Raw genomic sequence first — 16,873 nt, 5'->3', positions numbered from 1 at the left:
CTACAGTGCACATATATTTCTGAAGATTAACTAGAGACTAGGCAAACACTCAATTATTGAGAGCCAAACTGAACACCACTAAGAAAGAGAAGCAAAATTTTAAATTCCAATTCAAATGATATACTATGATAGTGTTATGTATCTAGATAGATTTTCTGCTTATATCCACTTTTAATATATTTTAAGTTCCACTAGTGATAGTGGATGGATTTTTTAAATTGTAGGAATATTTACTATGTATTTATGTTGAAATAAAGTTATCGTTTGTACCCTGACACCAAAAGTCCCATTCTGCAAGGTAGGATTCTCTTAATAGGCAACTGGGTTGACTTTTATGACCCCATTCATTTCCTGAACACAGACACTGAAGTCAACTGGCGACCACAAAACAGAATACATCTTTAAACTCGACACTGATGACCAGCAATATAAAACTGCAACATTTGAACCGCTGGCAATGATGACTCCTTTAGCACTAGTTTAGCTCAATGGCCATCATGGTTAAATTGTTCATAATTTCTATTCCTTAGTAATATGACTCAATATTTCATGTTACCTTCTGTATTAAGAGTAAGGTTATAAAAATAAAAGAAGATTTCTTGCCTCAATTCCAAGGGTAAAGACAACTATGAATTACTAGAGATAGTAAGAATATCTTAGGTTTTGTAACAGGTTAAAATGTTTTAAAAATTGAATATAAAATTATGATCCATTTGATTCTAAAGGTATATTCTAAAAGGTCATGTCATTTGGTCTATGCTTTCTTACTAAAGCAAAAAAAAAAAAAGAAAACAATGTTAAACAAGAAACTTAAATTTTTATATACCTGTGGTTGCTTCTTTTCGCTTCTTTCATGCCTTTCTTGCTCCTCCTCTGAAGCCACTAGTAAGGCTTGTTCTGTTGACAAATTCATTGGTTTAGTTCAAATGAACTAAGAACAGTTAGATAAAGACTATAATCTTTATAAAAATAGAGAATAAAATTTCTTTGTATTATATATTTTGAGAGTTTAAATGAAGCTTAATGTTTACTGAAATATTTACTTCTTTAAGAAATACTTCTCATTATCCAAAACTTCAACAAACCACTTGGGGAGACACTAGGTATCACCAGGTTGAAGCCATACAAAATCTCAGGGTCACTTACAAATTGTTCCACCCAATATAAATAAACAAAGCTGTTGCAAACAAAACAAATTTTGAAATGCAGTCAAAATATACAATGTAACACTTTACTATAATTCATAACAGTATCTTTTTACAAACACTCATTGAGTTGGCAGTTACTAATAATTTGCAAAATTGTCATTGTTTATACCTTAATTAGTGTTCACCCCATTTTTTACATCACAAATGTTTTCCCCTACTATTCTGAAAAATTTATTTTCATCTTTTAAGACTCAGAATGTAGGCTGGCCATAATAGCTCACATCTGTAATCCCAGCACTTTGGAAGGCCACAATGGGAGAATTGCTCAAGGCCAAGAGTTTTAAGGCCAGCCTGGGAACCATAGATAACATTGACTCTACAAAAAATTAGACAGGTATGTTGATATGTGCCTGCAATCCCAGCTACTCAAGAAGTTCAGGTGAGAAGATCCCTTGAGCCCAGGAGTTTGAGGTTGCAGTGAGTCTCGATCACGTCATTGCACTCCACCCTGGGGCATAGAGTAAGAACTTGCCTCCAACAACAGAAAAAGAAAAAGAAAAAAGGCTCAGAATGCTGTGTGAAGTCTTCCTTCATTCTAGCTGTCTTTCTCCACACACACGTGTCTGCTTCATGGGCCTCCCTTAGTACTTTGGCAATTTTTCCAGTGTCACTTTACCACCTGAACTGCACATCATGTCTTTACTTGTTGATCCCCTTTGCTGCTAGGTTGTAGAGGACAATCTTTTGAATCATCTTTGTATAAACAGTCTTAACTTTACTAAATAATTAGTTATTGAGTTCCTGCTATGTGTTAAGCACTGGGGTATAAGGAAGGAAAACAAAAGCTGTCAGCGATGGCTTTCCTAAAGATCATGCATGAGCTGCGACTTAGAGAGTGAGGTTAGCCAGATTAAGTGAGGCAGAGGGCAGGAAAGGGTGAGCACATGCCAGGAAGCAATGAGAGAGGGAGAGAAGCCTCCAAGAGTGTATGTATTTCTCTGCAAAAGAGGAATGGTGAGGGGGCCATTGCCAGCAGCTCAGTAATTCCAGAGAAAAAGGCAGATGGGGAACGGGCTATGGATGAAGATTTGGGCAGAAATCAGTTTTCTTTTTTTCTTCTTTTTTTTGAGACAAGGTCTTACTCTGTCTCCCAGACTGGAGTGCAGTGGAATGATCTTGGCTCACTGCAACCCGGCCTCCCAGGTTCAAGCAGTTCTCCTGCCTTAGCCTCCCAAGTAGCTGAGATTACAGGTGCATGCCACTACCGCCTGCTAATTTTTGTATTTTTTTTAGAGATGGGGTTTTACCTGTTTGACCAGGATCATCTTGAACTCCTGACCTCAAATGATCCACCTGCTTCAGCCTCCCAAAGTGCTGGGATTACAGACATGAGCCACCGTGCCCAACCCAGAAGTCAGTTTCTGATATCCTTATATACCTTTAAGATGCTTGGATCCCTGGAGCAATACACTCTGCTCATTACTTTACAAACTTTATCAAATGAGAAGTAAATTAATCTACATAAACTTTTTCAGTTACTTCTATTTACTTTACACTTTTTCTGTTTCAGTTTTACCGTGCACAGGAAATGCATTTGGGTTTTGTGGTTGTTGTTGTTGTTGTTGTTGTTGTTGTTTGAGATGGAGTTTCACTCTTGCTGTCCAGGCTGGAGTGCAGTGGTGCTATCTCAGCTCACTGCAACCTCTGCCTCCCAGGTTCAAGAGATTCTCCTGCCTCAGCCTCCCAAGTAGCTGGAATTACAGGCATGTGCCATCATGCCCAGCTAATTTTGTGTTTTTAGTAGAGATGGGTTTCTCTATGTTGGTCAGGCTGGTCTCAAACTCCCAACCTCAGGTTATCTGCCTGCCTCAGACTCCCAAAGTGCTGGAATTACACCCACAAGCCACGGCGCCCAGCCACATTTGGGGATTTTCTTTTAAAAGTTCTGCTTCCTGGATTTACCAAGCTCATGAGAAAATAGAAGCAAACAAGTCATTTGCATAGTTAAGAAACTTTGGATTTATAACTTGTCATCACTACTCTAGAAGACTATCATCATGTTTTGTAAAACAAAATGTTAATTCTAGACATAAGGGGAAAAAGAAATTAAAACTATAGGGGTGAAAATATATTGCATAATTTATTGCTATTGACATGATCATATGACTGATTAAGAGCACTGAATTTCACTTGTATGTAAAGTAGACCCCATATTAGCCGCAGTTAGTCAATAGACTTGGTGTTCTAGCAGAACTAAATTTGATGCTCCTGTGTTATCTTTAAATGATACAGCTCTTCTGAACACCCATACTCCTAGTGGATTACTATCCATTAAGACAAGGTGAAGGAACGTGTGAGTACAGCTGAGGAGACACCATAAGGCAAATGCTCGATGGTTCCCATTAATATTGGGAAAATCAACATTATAATACAGAAAGCTATAGGCATTATTTAATATTTGGTTTGGGAAGGTATTTTTAGTGACGTTGCATACAGTTGTAACTAATAATTGCAGAATTAGAGATGTAAAAATAAATCAAAGCCACACTGTGCTTGAGTAGGAAATCTGTAGACGTCTGCAGCAGCCCCCAATTTTTCCAATCCAGCCCCAAATTCTAAATATAATCATGGTACCCACTCTCAAATTTATGTTACATACTAACCTCAATGAAATTACTCTTTCTCCTTATTCTCTTGGTTATTTGTATGTTGCTTTCCTTAAAGGAAGAATACAAATGCCTTGCTAAGAAGCATTCTGTTTGGGTGTAGGCTGCAGAAGGGGAGGAAACACAAAGTACTTTTGGCCACAAAATGACTTCTGAAAAGTCAGAACTATGGGAGCATGAAGCCTGCCAAGGGAATCGAGAATAACATGTTCTATGCTTCCTTCCCTTCTTTGTTCTCTTCCTACTCTAATAGCTGCTACTCACACAGGTAATGAAGAATATAATTCCCTGATAGTAACACAGCTCCAATATTAATCCTTTCTTTAACTATGAAGTTCGTGTGTCCAAAGTCTGTAGTTGCTGTCTGATTTTTCATCACTGATGGTGATAGACATTTATCATCAACTCACAACTTCCCAAATCTTTGAAGTCTTACTATTGATGATTCAACTAGTAGAAACATAATCTAAAATATCTGAAAATTATGTTTTTATTTATTAGAATGTAAATAGTAATACAAATTGTAATAAAGTGTAAAAATTCTTTCTTCCCTGAAGCAGTGCCATGTTGTCATCTACCCCACAAACACACTACTCCCTCATGGTCTAATGTATTTTACAAGTCCTGTAATTGCTATTAACTCAAACAAGTTTATTTAACTTGTTTTAAGCTTCTGTGATTTACTACAATTTACTTTGAATCACTCAACTATCTCTATTATATATGTTGTTTTCCATGAGAAATTTATTAATAATTAAGATTCTTCAGTGATAAGAAAATATTTGAATAACTAAGTTTGAGAATAAACACATGACATTATTGTGTGTTTCTGTGTACTAGAGACAAAAACTTCAAAACCATTATAATGAGTATACATTAAATTAAAAACTGCCTTCATTTAACCAAGATGATCTTCCCTCAACGCATGAATACCTTCAGAATTCACATGTGAAGCCTTAAATATAGACCAAAGATTTATCTAAAATACAATAGCCTTAACAATCTTATCTGTAGCCAACACAGTGGATCCCGCCTATAATCCCAGCACATTGGAAAGCTGAGGTGGGCAGATCACCTGAGGTCAGGAGTTTGAGAGCAGCCTGGCCAACATGGAGAAACACCATCTCTGCTAAAATAGAAAAATTAGCAGGGTGTGGTAGCACGTGGATGAAATAGCAGCTAATCGAGGGGCTGAGGCAGGAGAATTGCTTGAACCCAAGAGGCAGAGGTTGTAATGAGCCAAGACTGAGCCACTGCACTCCAGCCTTGGTGATAGAGCAAGACTTTGTCTCAAAAACACAAACAAAAGACCTAATTTTTCCATTATGAAAATAAGTCTATGTTCACACGAGATCTGAAGAGTACACAACGCTGTGAGATAGGACAGAAATATATTTTGAAAGTTATATTCCCGGTTTCTGTATCAATAAAACTGTTGAATTTTAGCTTTTAAGACAAGTCAAGGAAAAGAGCAAAAAATGCAGAAGTGAAACTTGAAAGGTCAGTTGGCCATCAAGGGTTCATGATAACTGAACTTACATAAACTATATATATTGATCAAAACATTATTTCTGAATTTTGATCTGAGAGACCCTGGAGTTTCAGATTCATTCAAGGATGTCCACGAGGTCAAATAAGACAATGCCACTTTCTATTTTCAATTTTCTTTTCTGAGAACAGTGCAGCATTCTTCCTCAGAGAAATGAATTGTCCTAACTTCATAGGCTAAAGGCTCACGAGTCATAGTTCTAACTGCATGTATAAAATATGGTGGTGCATGCTTGTATTCTGAACTTTTCAGCTTTAAACTTTTATATAGTCAATATTAATAGATACAAACTGATTTTAAAAAGCCCTTTTAATCTGACATTATTTCTATTTTTCTTTCTTTCTTCATTTATCAGCAACAGGAGAGTCTAACTGAAAGTGGTAAAGTGGAAAAAGGGAATACAATGAAAAGTGTAAAATGAGTTAAACCAGAGATAATCATATCAATGTGGATGCATCTGGAAAATATGATACACCAAAGAAGGTGGCAGAAAAGTATGTAAAGTGTAGAACCACTCATGTACCATTTTAGGACACAAATAAAACATTCTGCATATTACTTCTGAGCATCACAATATAGTTAAAGATTTCAAAAGGGCTTTGAAATGAAAACCAATTTATGATGTCGGTAGCCTCTATGCAATCATGTTTTAAAAACCTTAACACCAAAAAGTCTCAAAATAACCCTTTTAAAAGACTGTCTACCAGTTATAAATGAATCATTACTTTCCTCATTTTTAATAATCAAAGACGTCACAAACTCACACATACACACAAGTATGCATACACCTACATGCACAGTCTGCTCATTGGAACATCTGATTGGCTTCAGATCATCAGTGTAATAACACTAGCAGCAAGCCTCTAAAGTTAACACAGAAACTGACACGTTAATAAGTAAAGCCTTCCTCTAGGTAAAGATCAGAACTCCAACTAGCACAAAACTCACTGGAAATATCTTAGAGTCTCAAATTTCACTGCTTTGAATCCCTGACAAGTACAAAAATTTTATATTGAAAACTTTATGCTATACAAAATATTAAAAGAGAAACATCTGAGTCAAAGTTTACATTGTAAAAATATTTTTATGGCTTCTAAATTTGTTTTTATTCAAATATGAATACAAACAATAACATTTATGTCAATGCCTACCATTCAATTTTAAGCAAATAGAATTAGCGGTAAGAATAATGTGAGCACTTCCATCATTTAATGTACTTATTTCCAGCATTCCATTTGTATTGATAACATACCTGTTCTCAAGGTCTGTACTTTCTTTCTTTGTACTGCCCCTTTCACAGCAGGATCTTCCATTTTAGTGCTAGGCTGAATGGGTTTTAAAAGAAAATGATTCATAAATCATATATATTTTATACAACATGGAGTTAGTGCTTCAAAAATATGCATAATTAATTACCTTCAAGGAAGGATGTTGTGCAGGAGGCCCTACAAAGCAAAGGGGATATGTCATCAATTATATGTAAGTATGACAGGGCCAACCAAACATTCAGGCAGTGTTACTATCAAGCTGAGTTCTCATGCCTGACTATAAAAATAATTACTTAAAGTTTTGAGGGTACTGCTTGGCTTCTTCTTTTCCTTGCCTAGGACAGCAACATGACAGAAATATAATGAGGAAAATAGGAATATAGGATTCCTAATACTCAGTTTACATTTCAATAGTGACATTATGTTTCAAATGCCTATGCCTAAAACAGAAAAGCCTGGATATCACTGTAAACACATGGGCTGATAAGGAGTAAAGAGACCATTAAACAGATGAGGAAATCAAACCTGAGAGTATCAATGTCAAGGCTGAGGGTGAAGGTACAGAGTATTTTCACTCAACACATCAGAGGCATTGCTGCCAGCACACCACAGATAAATTCCCCATGTCCTGTCGCTGAGGAAATACACAGTTGAGATGACAGTTCAGGTGAACGTGCAATTCACCTCTCATCAAAGACAGTGTTCTAAGTTGATCAGCTGTTATACACACTTATGAAATCACAGCTAAATGAAATATTCATTTTTCCCATGACCACATGGGCTACTGTAGCACCTACATTTCTCCTATCCCCTCGTTTGGCCTTGAATTAGAGCTCCTGGATCCACTCATACAAGGTGGTCCATAAAACACATCAAATAAACTATGTAGAATCAGTTTCCAATATCAAAATATTTATCAAAAAAGAAAACACTGAAATACCACAGACTTCCTGGATATGAATACACTGTTATATTGCAAAATCAGTGCAGTATTTATTGAAAATGAGAAATTTGGTATTCGCAGAATGAATTGTATAATATGATTGCATCTAAAATTAACTAAGTTTGGTATATTATCTTACACTGTAAAGGACATTTACAAAACAGCTATCATATCAAATAACTGGCTGTCTCAAAAAAAAAAATTAGCCAAAGCATCTATATGCAATTTAATCACATCTTATTCGCTCATGTCAGTGAAACTTCTCTCTCTGAGGCCTGACAGTTATGAAATGAAATGAGCTGCTGCAGTTTACCCCAAGTCTAGCACTCCCTCCTGCCTCCAGTACTCTCCACAGTAATAACCTCTCTTGTGAGACTGGCCATATGCCAAAGCAACTGGAAGTGACTCATCTCAAGTTTACTTGGCTTTAACTCCCAAGAACACAGCAAATGTCTTTCTTTCCTCCCTCCTTGTCCTTTCACAATCCCTCTTCCTTTGAAAAAGTGATTTTTAGATCTGTCATCCTGATGCTTCCCTTCCTAGCTGCTTTTTATGGATCATTGCGACCACTGTTGTCATCTGTGTTCAGGAGTAGTATACACCTGTAATCTCTCTTTTCATCTCATTCTCCTTCCCCTGTGGCTAGAATCATGCTCAGAAATAAAAGGAAATTAATGCTTTCCCTGGATTCTGTTATTTTTTAAATTGCTCTCCAATAGTTCTTTTTCCAGATTTCTCTAAAGGAAGGCTATTCCCTTGCTATTCAGGGCTATGTCCAGGGACCAGCACTAACATCACCTGAGTACTCATGAGAAATACAGAATCCCATACCTGCTGAATCAGAATGTGCACTTTCCAGAAGCTCCTCAACTAATTCACGACAATTTGAATGCCCTTTTCTACACTGATGTGCTTGCATATTGGTTTACCCTAATTGCCCTGTTTGGCCTAGCGTCAATTTCTTCCCTACTATGTCCCTGAATTTAATACTACATTATAAGCCATAATGTTTCTAATGAACTTTTAATCAGGCAATACCATCTCTACTTAATTTCTTCTCCATAAATCACCCAACACTGTTCATTTCAACGATGTTAATTTGGCCTATACGATACTATCCCATGAATTTACACCATTTTCTATAAAACTAAATTATAGCCATTCATGGCTGACCATTTATGGTGATATTCATCTATGGTAGATAAACCACAGGTCTGTGTGGTAAAGTACCTCAATCCTTAATGCCTCCCCAGTAGTGAGCATGACAGCAAGAGTAGGAAAATGTTACTCTAATTCGCTGACACATTTTCGTACTGGAAGCTCACTTTATCTTCTTTCCTATTTCTAACACCCTGTTCTTCCTTCCTCTACAGAGCAATTTGACTTTATTAACCTCCATTACATACGCCCGCATATGTTTTTTTATGTATTACATGTACACTCTGCCCTCTTCATTCTTTCTTTCTCTTTATTCATTTCCTCTTCCCTCTCTCCTGAGTTGCCTCAGGTCTTAGAGTATCTTAAAATGGAACTCACACTCAGCTCCTTTAGTGGTGCTCCCAATAGAATCAATTGCTGACCCTTGGTTAGAGACACAATTTATCACCATTTGACTTCTCCTTTACTTATTATAGTTAATAGGACATTTTCTTTAGCTAGTAGACTATATTAGTGCTCATGTTTTAAAAGAAACATTCCATCAAATGACTTTTTAAATAAAATACACTTCTCACCTTCTCCTTTCCCATTGACTATTCTGTTGCCTTTTTCATGGGAAGGTCCAGGTAAAGGCTGTGACAATTTCTCGGGAACACACTGCTAAGGAAATATCAAGAATTAGTTTCCATTTAAAAAATTATAATGAGTTACATCAAGAGATTCTTATCATTCTCTTTTTATGAAACTGGATCTCATTCTGTCAACACAGGGCTAGAATGCAGTGGCATCATTATGGCTCACTGTGGTCTCAACCCTCCGACCTCAGGCAATATTCCCACCTCAACTTCCTGATAGCTGGAACTACAGGTGCATACCATCATGCCAGACTAATGTATTTATTGGTAGTTTTGTAGAGACAAGGCCTCATTATACTGCCCAGGCTGGTCTCAACCTCCTAGGCTCAAGCAAACCTTCCACTTCTGCCTCCCAAACTGTTGAGATAACCAGTGTGCACCAGCACACACAGCCCTAATCAATTCCTTTAAATAAACCTCAATGTTGCCCAGGCATGGTGGCTCACACCTGTAATCCCAGCCCTTTGCAAGGCCAAGGTGGGTGGATTGCTTGAGTTCAGGAGTTTGAGACCAGCCAGGGCAACAAAATGAGAACACATCTCTACACAAAAGTACATAAAGGAGTCAGGCATGATGGTCTGTGCCTGTATCCCAGCTGCTCAGGAGGCTGATGTGGGAGGATCACTTGAGCCTGAGAGTTAGAGACAGTAGCGAGCCAAGATCATGCCACTACACTCCAGCCTGGGAAACAGAGCAAGACCCTGACTCCTCCAAAATTTCTATTTAAAATGTGAGAGTAAAGAGAGATACAAATGAAAAACAAGCCTAATTGGTCAATGAAATATGAGCTTAAGTGAAGAAAGAAAAGAAACAACATGAAGTGCAATAAAGTACCTGGAGAAAGAAATCTGTAACACAGCCTTTTGTTCTTTCATATCCCTAATAATACTAATTAATATTTATGCTCCAATAAGTTTTTTGTAAGTACTTCTGTGATAGACTTCATTACTCTAAAACTTTCAATTAGCTAAATATGGTCATCTACCACTACCTGAAAGAAAATTATTATAACAGAGAGAAACCAGGAACTTTCCATCAACTTTCCACCCAGAAAAAGAATTTGTCACCAGAACTCTAAAGGGTAATGTATAGCTTAAAATGGTATATTTAATAGAACATGTGTTGGGCCTAATAAAACATTTAAGAAATGTTAATCTAAAATCACAATGTTAAGATTCCAGTTGAATCATACTAGAAAATATATTGTAACCCTCTTTGCTACTGATGACCTATTTCTAATTTATTTCCTTGTTATTTATGGCATAATTCCTCAACATAACACTTCAAAAGTTACATAACTTTAAATATTAACAATAACACAAATGTAAGCAATATTTTAAATACAATATTCAATTATTAGATACATTAGGTATATTACTATATAACATTCTATTATTTAAAAATTCACTTGTCTCTTTATTCAGACTAAACAAATATTGAGGCTGAACATCTCAATCCGTAACGTCAGCACTATGAGAGGCTGAGGCGGGCAGAACACTTGAACCCAATGGTTAAAGACCAGCCTGGGCAACAAGGCAAAACCCTGTCTCTTGAAAACTCAGCCAAGCATGGTGACACAGGTCTATCATGACATAGGTCTATAATTTCAACTACTTGGATGACTGAGGTGTGAGGATCACCTGAGCCCAGGAAAGAGAGATCGAAGTGAGCCAAGATCTCACTAGTGCCCTCCAGCCTGGCGGACAGAATGAAACCCCATCTAAAAAAAACAATAATTAAAATGCTTCTTACATAGAAGACTGTATTTTAGGCCCTCCAGGATACACACAAGTATGTTCATTGACGTCCAGTAGCTCATGGTATGCAGGAGCTTCCAATGATTATAAGGACTTTGAGTGGTTATTTTATTTTATTTTATTTTATTTTATTTTATCTTATTTTATTTTATTTTTTAAAGATGTAGTCAAGCGCCAGGCTGGAGTGCAATGGTGTGATCTTGTTTCACTGCAACCTCTGCCTGCCGGGTTCAAGTGATTCTCCTGCCTCAGCCTCCTGAGCAGCTGGGAGCACAGGCATGTGCCATCATGCCCGGCTAATTTTTCTGTGTGTTTTTATTTAGAGACAAGGTTTCACCACGTTGGCCAGGCTGATCTTGAACTCCTGACCTCAGGTGATCTACCCACCTCAGCCTCCCAAAGTGCTAAGATTGCAGGCATGAGCCACTGAACGCAGCCAAGTAAATATTTTTTAAGAACTATGATGATAAAATTATGATGTTAAAGTCTTACTATATTGGTATTAAGAGTCTCTGCTTCTAGAACTGGTTATTTGCAGCAAAATACATGTTATTCAATTAGATGAAATTAGATGAAATGTTTTATATAAACTCTTCATGGACATCTCATAAAACACAAAAAAAAATTCCTTTGCGATACAAATCTTGAAAACATAAATTTAAATTTCTACATTACACAATTTATATTTTTAAATCAGATACAGTCTTGTTATGTTGCCCAGGCCGTTCTCAAACTCCTGGGCTCAAGCAATCTTCCTGCCTCAAACTCCCAAGCAGGAGGGAACACAGGTACACACCACCACACTCAGCAATTTTCCTACAATTTTTAATATTATTTTAGTCTCACTACAGGATCAATAATATAGGTAGAGAAACAGTTTCTCCTAGAAACTATATGATAACACAATAATAAGTTTCCAAGAAGAAAAAGCTCTATGCTATGTGCTGGACATTTTCACAACTAAAAGGTACCAGAGGGGGTCCATGATTACTGCAAATCATTTGATCACTGAAGATTTATAGAGGCATAAATAGTATGAAAGTCTGAAAGTCACAATTGTATGATTTAAAAGTCAAAGTGTTACTATTTATCCAAATAAACCTTAACCAAATTTCATATTTCTTCTATTGGGGAAGCATTTACTAATGCAACTTTCCCATCACTATTATTTTCCAGTTCAAAGCTCCTACCCGGTCACAGTACTTGTCAATTTTTGTTAGTTACCAAAGTTAAACACATTTTTTGAATCAACTAGCCATATGTATGTTTTTCTCTGACCAACTTTCCATTATCACCATAAAACAATGACAGGTAAACCACTGCTAAACTTGAAAAGTAAATACTATGCAAAACTAGATTCAGAGTGAGAAAATTAATTTTACAAGACACCACTTTACCTTAGTAGCAACACTCAAGTCTTTGTCATCCAATGTAGGCAATGAATCCACACGCAGTTCATGGAAAATGCTTGAAACCAAAAACACACAATGAAAAGAGCAAGTTGATTTCTTTACAATTTTTATAACTGCCAGTTTATATCCAGCTTCCCCCTCAAACAAAAGACATAATCTGGGGAAAGGTCAGTGATCCATATATTAAATAATGATTCTTGATAAAATTAAAATAGGACCTCTGTTCTAAAAAGAGATTTTAGTTACCTATTTCTGCCTCCATCTGTCTAAATCTACAAAATATTCAATGAAAACTGACCTTGAGCTTTATATAACAAATAGTGACAGTCAATATATTGGCAGAGCCTGACAGTAATTTACACACACAAATTATCTGTCCTGAAGCTGAGCTTAAAATTCAATTAATGGATGACATAAATGTTGTTACCTAAACTGGAAGAATAGTGATGACTTAAAACAACTTTTGTAAAACTTCCAGTCCTACGGCCAAAGCTAAGTAGGTTCTGCCCTAAAGACTTTGATGGTAAAAATAAGATACTGGTTACCAGGGAAATTTTAAAATTCATTAGGACAGATTCTTGGACTAACCACATTCTAACAATAACCTTCAATGAGAGTTTAAGGTATTTAAACTCTCATTAATTTAGGCATTAATTGAATTAATGAATCTGATTAAACTGATTCAGACCTATACCTTGATCCAATGGCTGCACAGATGTCTATCAATCTATGCTGAGGAGCAAGAGAAGGGATTTGGAAGGCAGGCAGGCTGACGGTCAAGTTGTGGGCCAGGTACTTTGTTAACTATGGGATCATGAGGCAATTAATCGACTGCACTAATCCATAGTTGTTTACTGAATAAATAGTAGGTTATAGGAACACAGATGTTGTGATGGCTTTATGAGATGATAAATGCACAGAACATAGTAGGATGTCTAGCCCAGAATACAACGCTCAACAGATATTAGTTTCTTCCATCTCTATTTCCTTAGTTAACATAAATGTTTACATCTATTAAATCCTACCTGACTGCAGATTCATCAGAACTTCCAACATCTATTAAAGAAAAAGGAAAAATGCATTTTAAATCAATAATAAATGTACAGAATATTAAAAGGATAAGAGTGCACAACAATGCATGCCTGTACTCTAAACTATGTGGGAGGATGAGGCAGGAGGATCACTTGAGGAACCCAGAGATTTGAGACCAGCTAGGGAAACATAGTAAGACTCTACCTTCATGAAAAAATGTGCACACTAATGTGTATGCTTTAGATGCTGTTTTTGCTGTTGTTGTTTTGTTTTGGTTTCCTTTTTTTAAAGCGTAAGACTGATGCTATGTTATAAAGCATTCCTTTGGGAGCATGCCTGGGACCTTATTAGAATTAACATTAATTATACCTATTGATAGGTAATTAATGCAGTAAGATCTCTCCCCTTTGTATTTATTAGATGCAAAGAAGAATAAATTTATAAAATTTGGTATCTACATGTAACCTGCAGTACACAAGTCATCCCAGCCACACCCCATGAGAGGGAGTAAAAATGGTATTGTTAGCAAAACAGGTGTGATGAGTCAACAGTGTCAAAGAGCATGATTTCTGGACCAAAATATGAGAGGCCGTTAAAACAGAGTATACAGTAGTACCCCTTATCCACTATATGTGTGGAAAGACATACTTGACAGGGTTTTCTCTGCCCTCACGCCACAGCAACAATCATCTACAAAGAAGGCTTCTGTGACAAAGCATGGAGAGATTTTCCCCCAACAAGCAAAAATCTTTCCTGCTGATAACAACATTCAATTCTCACACCTTATCTGCAGACACAATCAGATTTAATTTAATTTATAAATTAAACTTTGTCATCCATATGTACGTATAGGAAAAACCAGTTTGTGATTCAGTACTATTCGTGGTTCCATGCATCCACTGGGAGTCTTGGAATGTACTTCCCACAGTTAAGAGGGAACTACGGCACTTATTTTGTTATAGCACAACACAGCCTCTCTAGCTCTTCAGTTCAAACTGTTCAGTTTAGGATAAAACACCCTATATCACCAGAAGCCAGCAAAACACAGGAATCAGACCAGAAACAGGAATCCTTGCAAAGACCTTCCAGCCACCAGTGGAGAAGAGCTGAAGAGAGATCGGTGTGTTACTCTGGCTAATACTCTTCTGGGGAAGGTGCTGGGTGGTTTCCTTAGTTGTAGCTATTTGTTCTGCCCTATGTATAACAAGGCCCAAATTCACCTGCCATTTTACCTCCCACAGAAAGAACCACTGGAAACATCACTCCTTTAAGAGCTTATTCACATTAAGAGAGAAGCTTAAGAAACACTGGGGAGGTGTGGCAGGCTGCTGGGAGTATTATCTGATGTGAAAAATATATAGAAAGAAAACTATCAATGACCTTTTACTACCAGAATATTCCAATGCTTGCTCTTCTCCCAAGTAGGAGAAGAAAATTCTTTTTCACCTCACATCAAGCAAAACTCCCTTACCATCCCTCATGACAGAATCTAGTTGTAGATGAGTCATGTCATCATACTACAGGCTGTTGTCAACCTCATCCCTCAAAGGAAGAGGATCAGTGAGGAACACATGTATTTACCTATAGCATTCACTGCCTGGTCTTAACTCCAACCGAAGGTAAGTATGACAGACTTAGTGATTCCACTTTTATAAAGTCCAACCCCTTGCGCTTGTCCCCTTCCATTGCTAGAGAGTCTATCTGGACCCACATCATACAGCAAGATACTCCAGTTTGTGCCGTGTGGCACGGCATGGTGTCCTTTCCCTCAACCCTTTCTATTATGTCCCAAACATCTATACAAATCATGTTTTCTGAGTATGTAAAGCACATCTCATCAGCATATATCATTCCTTACAGTGATAAAGAAGCAAAAGGAAAACAAAAAGGACAAGGAACATCTTAAATGACTACATTCAATTACCATGGAGCTTTAATTTTTTAACTATTCAAAAAGATCTCCACTGTACTCTTCTGAAAATAATAAAACTGTGAATATAGAGTAAAGATCAATGGTTGCCAGGAGTTGCTAGGGTAAAAGTGAGAGATGAACAAGCATAGTATAGAGAACTTTTAGGGTAGTGAAACTGTTCTGTCGATAATATTACAGTAATTGATACATGTCATATCATTCATTATACAGTTGTCCAAGTTCACAGAATGTACAGCATCAAGAGTGAAGCCTGATGTAAACTATGAACTTTGAGTGATTAGAATGTATTATAATCTGTCAATGTAAGTTCATCAGTGATAACAAATGTACCACTCTGGTGGAAAATACTAATCATGGGGGAGGCTATGCATGTGGGAGGCACGGAATATATGAGAAATCTCAGTTCCTTCCTCTCAATTTTGCTGTGAACCTAAAACTGCTCTAAGAAATAAAGTTACTGATTATAAAAAGATATTCACAACTGGGCTCAGTGGCTCATGCCTGTAATCTCAGCACTTTGGGAGGCAAAGGTGGGGGATCACATGAGGTCAAGAGTTCAAGACCAGCCAGAGGAAATGAATTCAAGACCAGTCTGGCCAATATAGGAAAACCTCTTTTCTACTAAAAATACAAAAATTAGCTGGGCATGATGGCGGGCACCTCTAATTTCAGCTACTTGGGAGGCTGAGGCAGGAGAATCATTTGAGCCTAGAAGGGTTTCCACCATTCCCTAAGGAGAGTGGTTCACTGTGTCTAAAGTCTTTATAGAAACAGTGTGGTTACTCTGAACAGCTGCTTTCCTTCTAGGAGTCTGGAATTGGGGTACATGTCAGGGAGAGTAACCTCCATAGAAACACTTGGGTACTTAGTCTCTAATGAGACTCTGGTACTGCTAGATATCACTGCACAAATGTTGTCAAAATGTGAGCCTGGGAGAATTAAGCAGATCCTGGGAACTCCACAGGAGAGAACTCCTGGAAGCTTGTGTCTGGTTTCCTCCAGACTTGACACGTGCACCTTTTTCCTCTACTAATTCTGCTTGCCCCCTTTCTTGTAATCAAGTAAAGATCTGAGTATGACTATTTCCTGAGTCCTGTGAGTCTTTCTAGTGAACCACCAAACCTGGGGGTGCTCTTGGGGAACCTTGACACAAATGCATTGTGTAAGATTTTTATGAAGTTGATATGATATATGTAACTGTAATCAGGTGGTTATTTCACAGAATAGCTTTCCCTAATCTGTTTTCCTTTTCTTTTTTTCCCTTGATATTTGACTTGGAAAGTCTTATATTTCTATATCTATCCAATTGAATAAAGCCATAAAAGGAATAAATGAAACGATAATGTCAGAAAATAATGTGAAACAAGCAGCA

The 16,873-nt window shown here is 37.1% G+C and overlaps 1 protein-coding gene across 3 annotated transcripts in view; it reads right to left on the bottom strand.

Moving 5' to 3' along the window:
- LOC105483443 (putative ankyrin repeat domain-containing protein 20A2) overlaps positions 1 to 16,873 on the bottom strand; it is a 53,353-nt gene that overhangs the window by 6,871 nt on the left and 29,609 nt on the right. Inside the window, exons 10-15 of one of the 3 annotated variants that reach the window (XM_071079829.1) lie at positions 13,562 to 13,592; positions 12,522 to 12,591; positions 9,308 to 9,392; positions 6,780 to 6,808; positions 6,616 to 6,688; positions 827 to 897 (exon numbers count right to left, since the gene is read on the bottom strand). In XM_071079829.1, the coding sequence (XP_070935930.1) occupies positions 827 to 897; positions 6,616 to 6,688; positions 6,780 to 6,808; positions 9,308 to 9,392; positions 12,522 to 12,591; positions 13,562 to 13,592 (359 nt within the window). The remainder of the gene's footprint in view (positions 1 to 826; positions 898 to 6,615; positions 6,689 to 6,779; positions 6,809 to 9,307; positions 9,393 to 12,521; positions 12,592 to 13,561; positions 13,593 to 16,873) is intronic. The other 2 variants (XM_071079830.1, XM_071079831.1) reach the window with 2 other exon arrangements.

The sequence above is a fragment of the Macaca nemestrina genome, chromosome 15 (genome assembly GCF_043159975.1).
Source record: "Macaca nemestrina isolate mMacNem1 chromosome 15, mMacNem.hap1, whole genome shotgun sequence".
In the NCBI taxonomy this organism is placed as follows: Eukaryota; Metazoa; Chordata; class Mammalia; order Primates; family Cercopithecidae; genus Macaca; species Macaca nemestrina.
The sequence above is the reverse complement of the archived record's forward strand: the minus strand, read 5'-3'. Positions and strand labels throughout refer to the sequence as shown.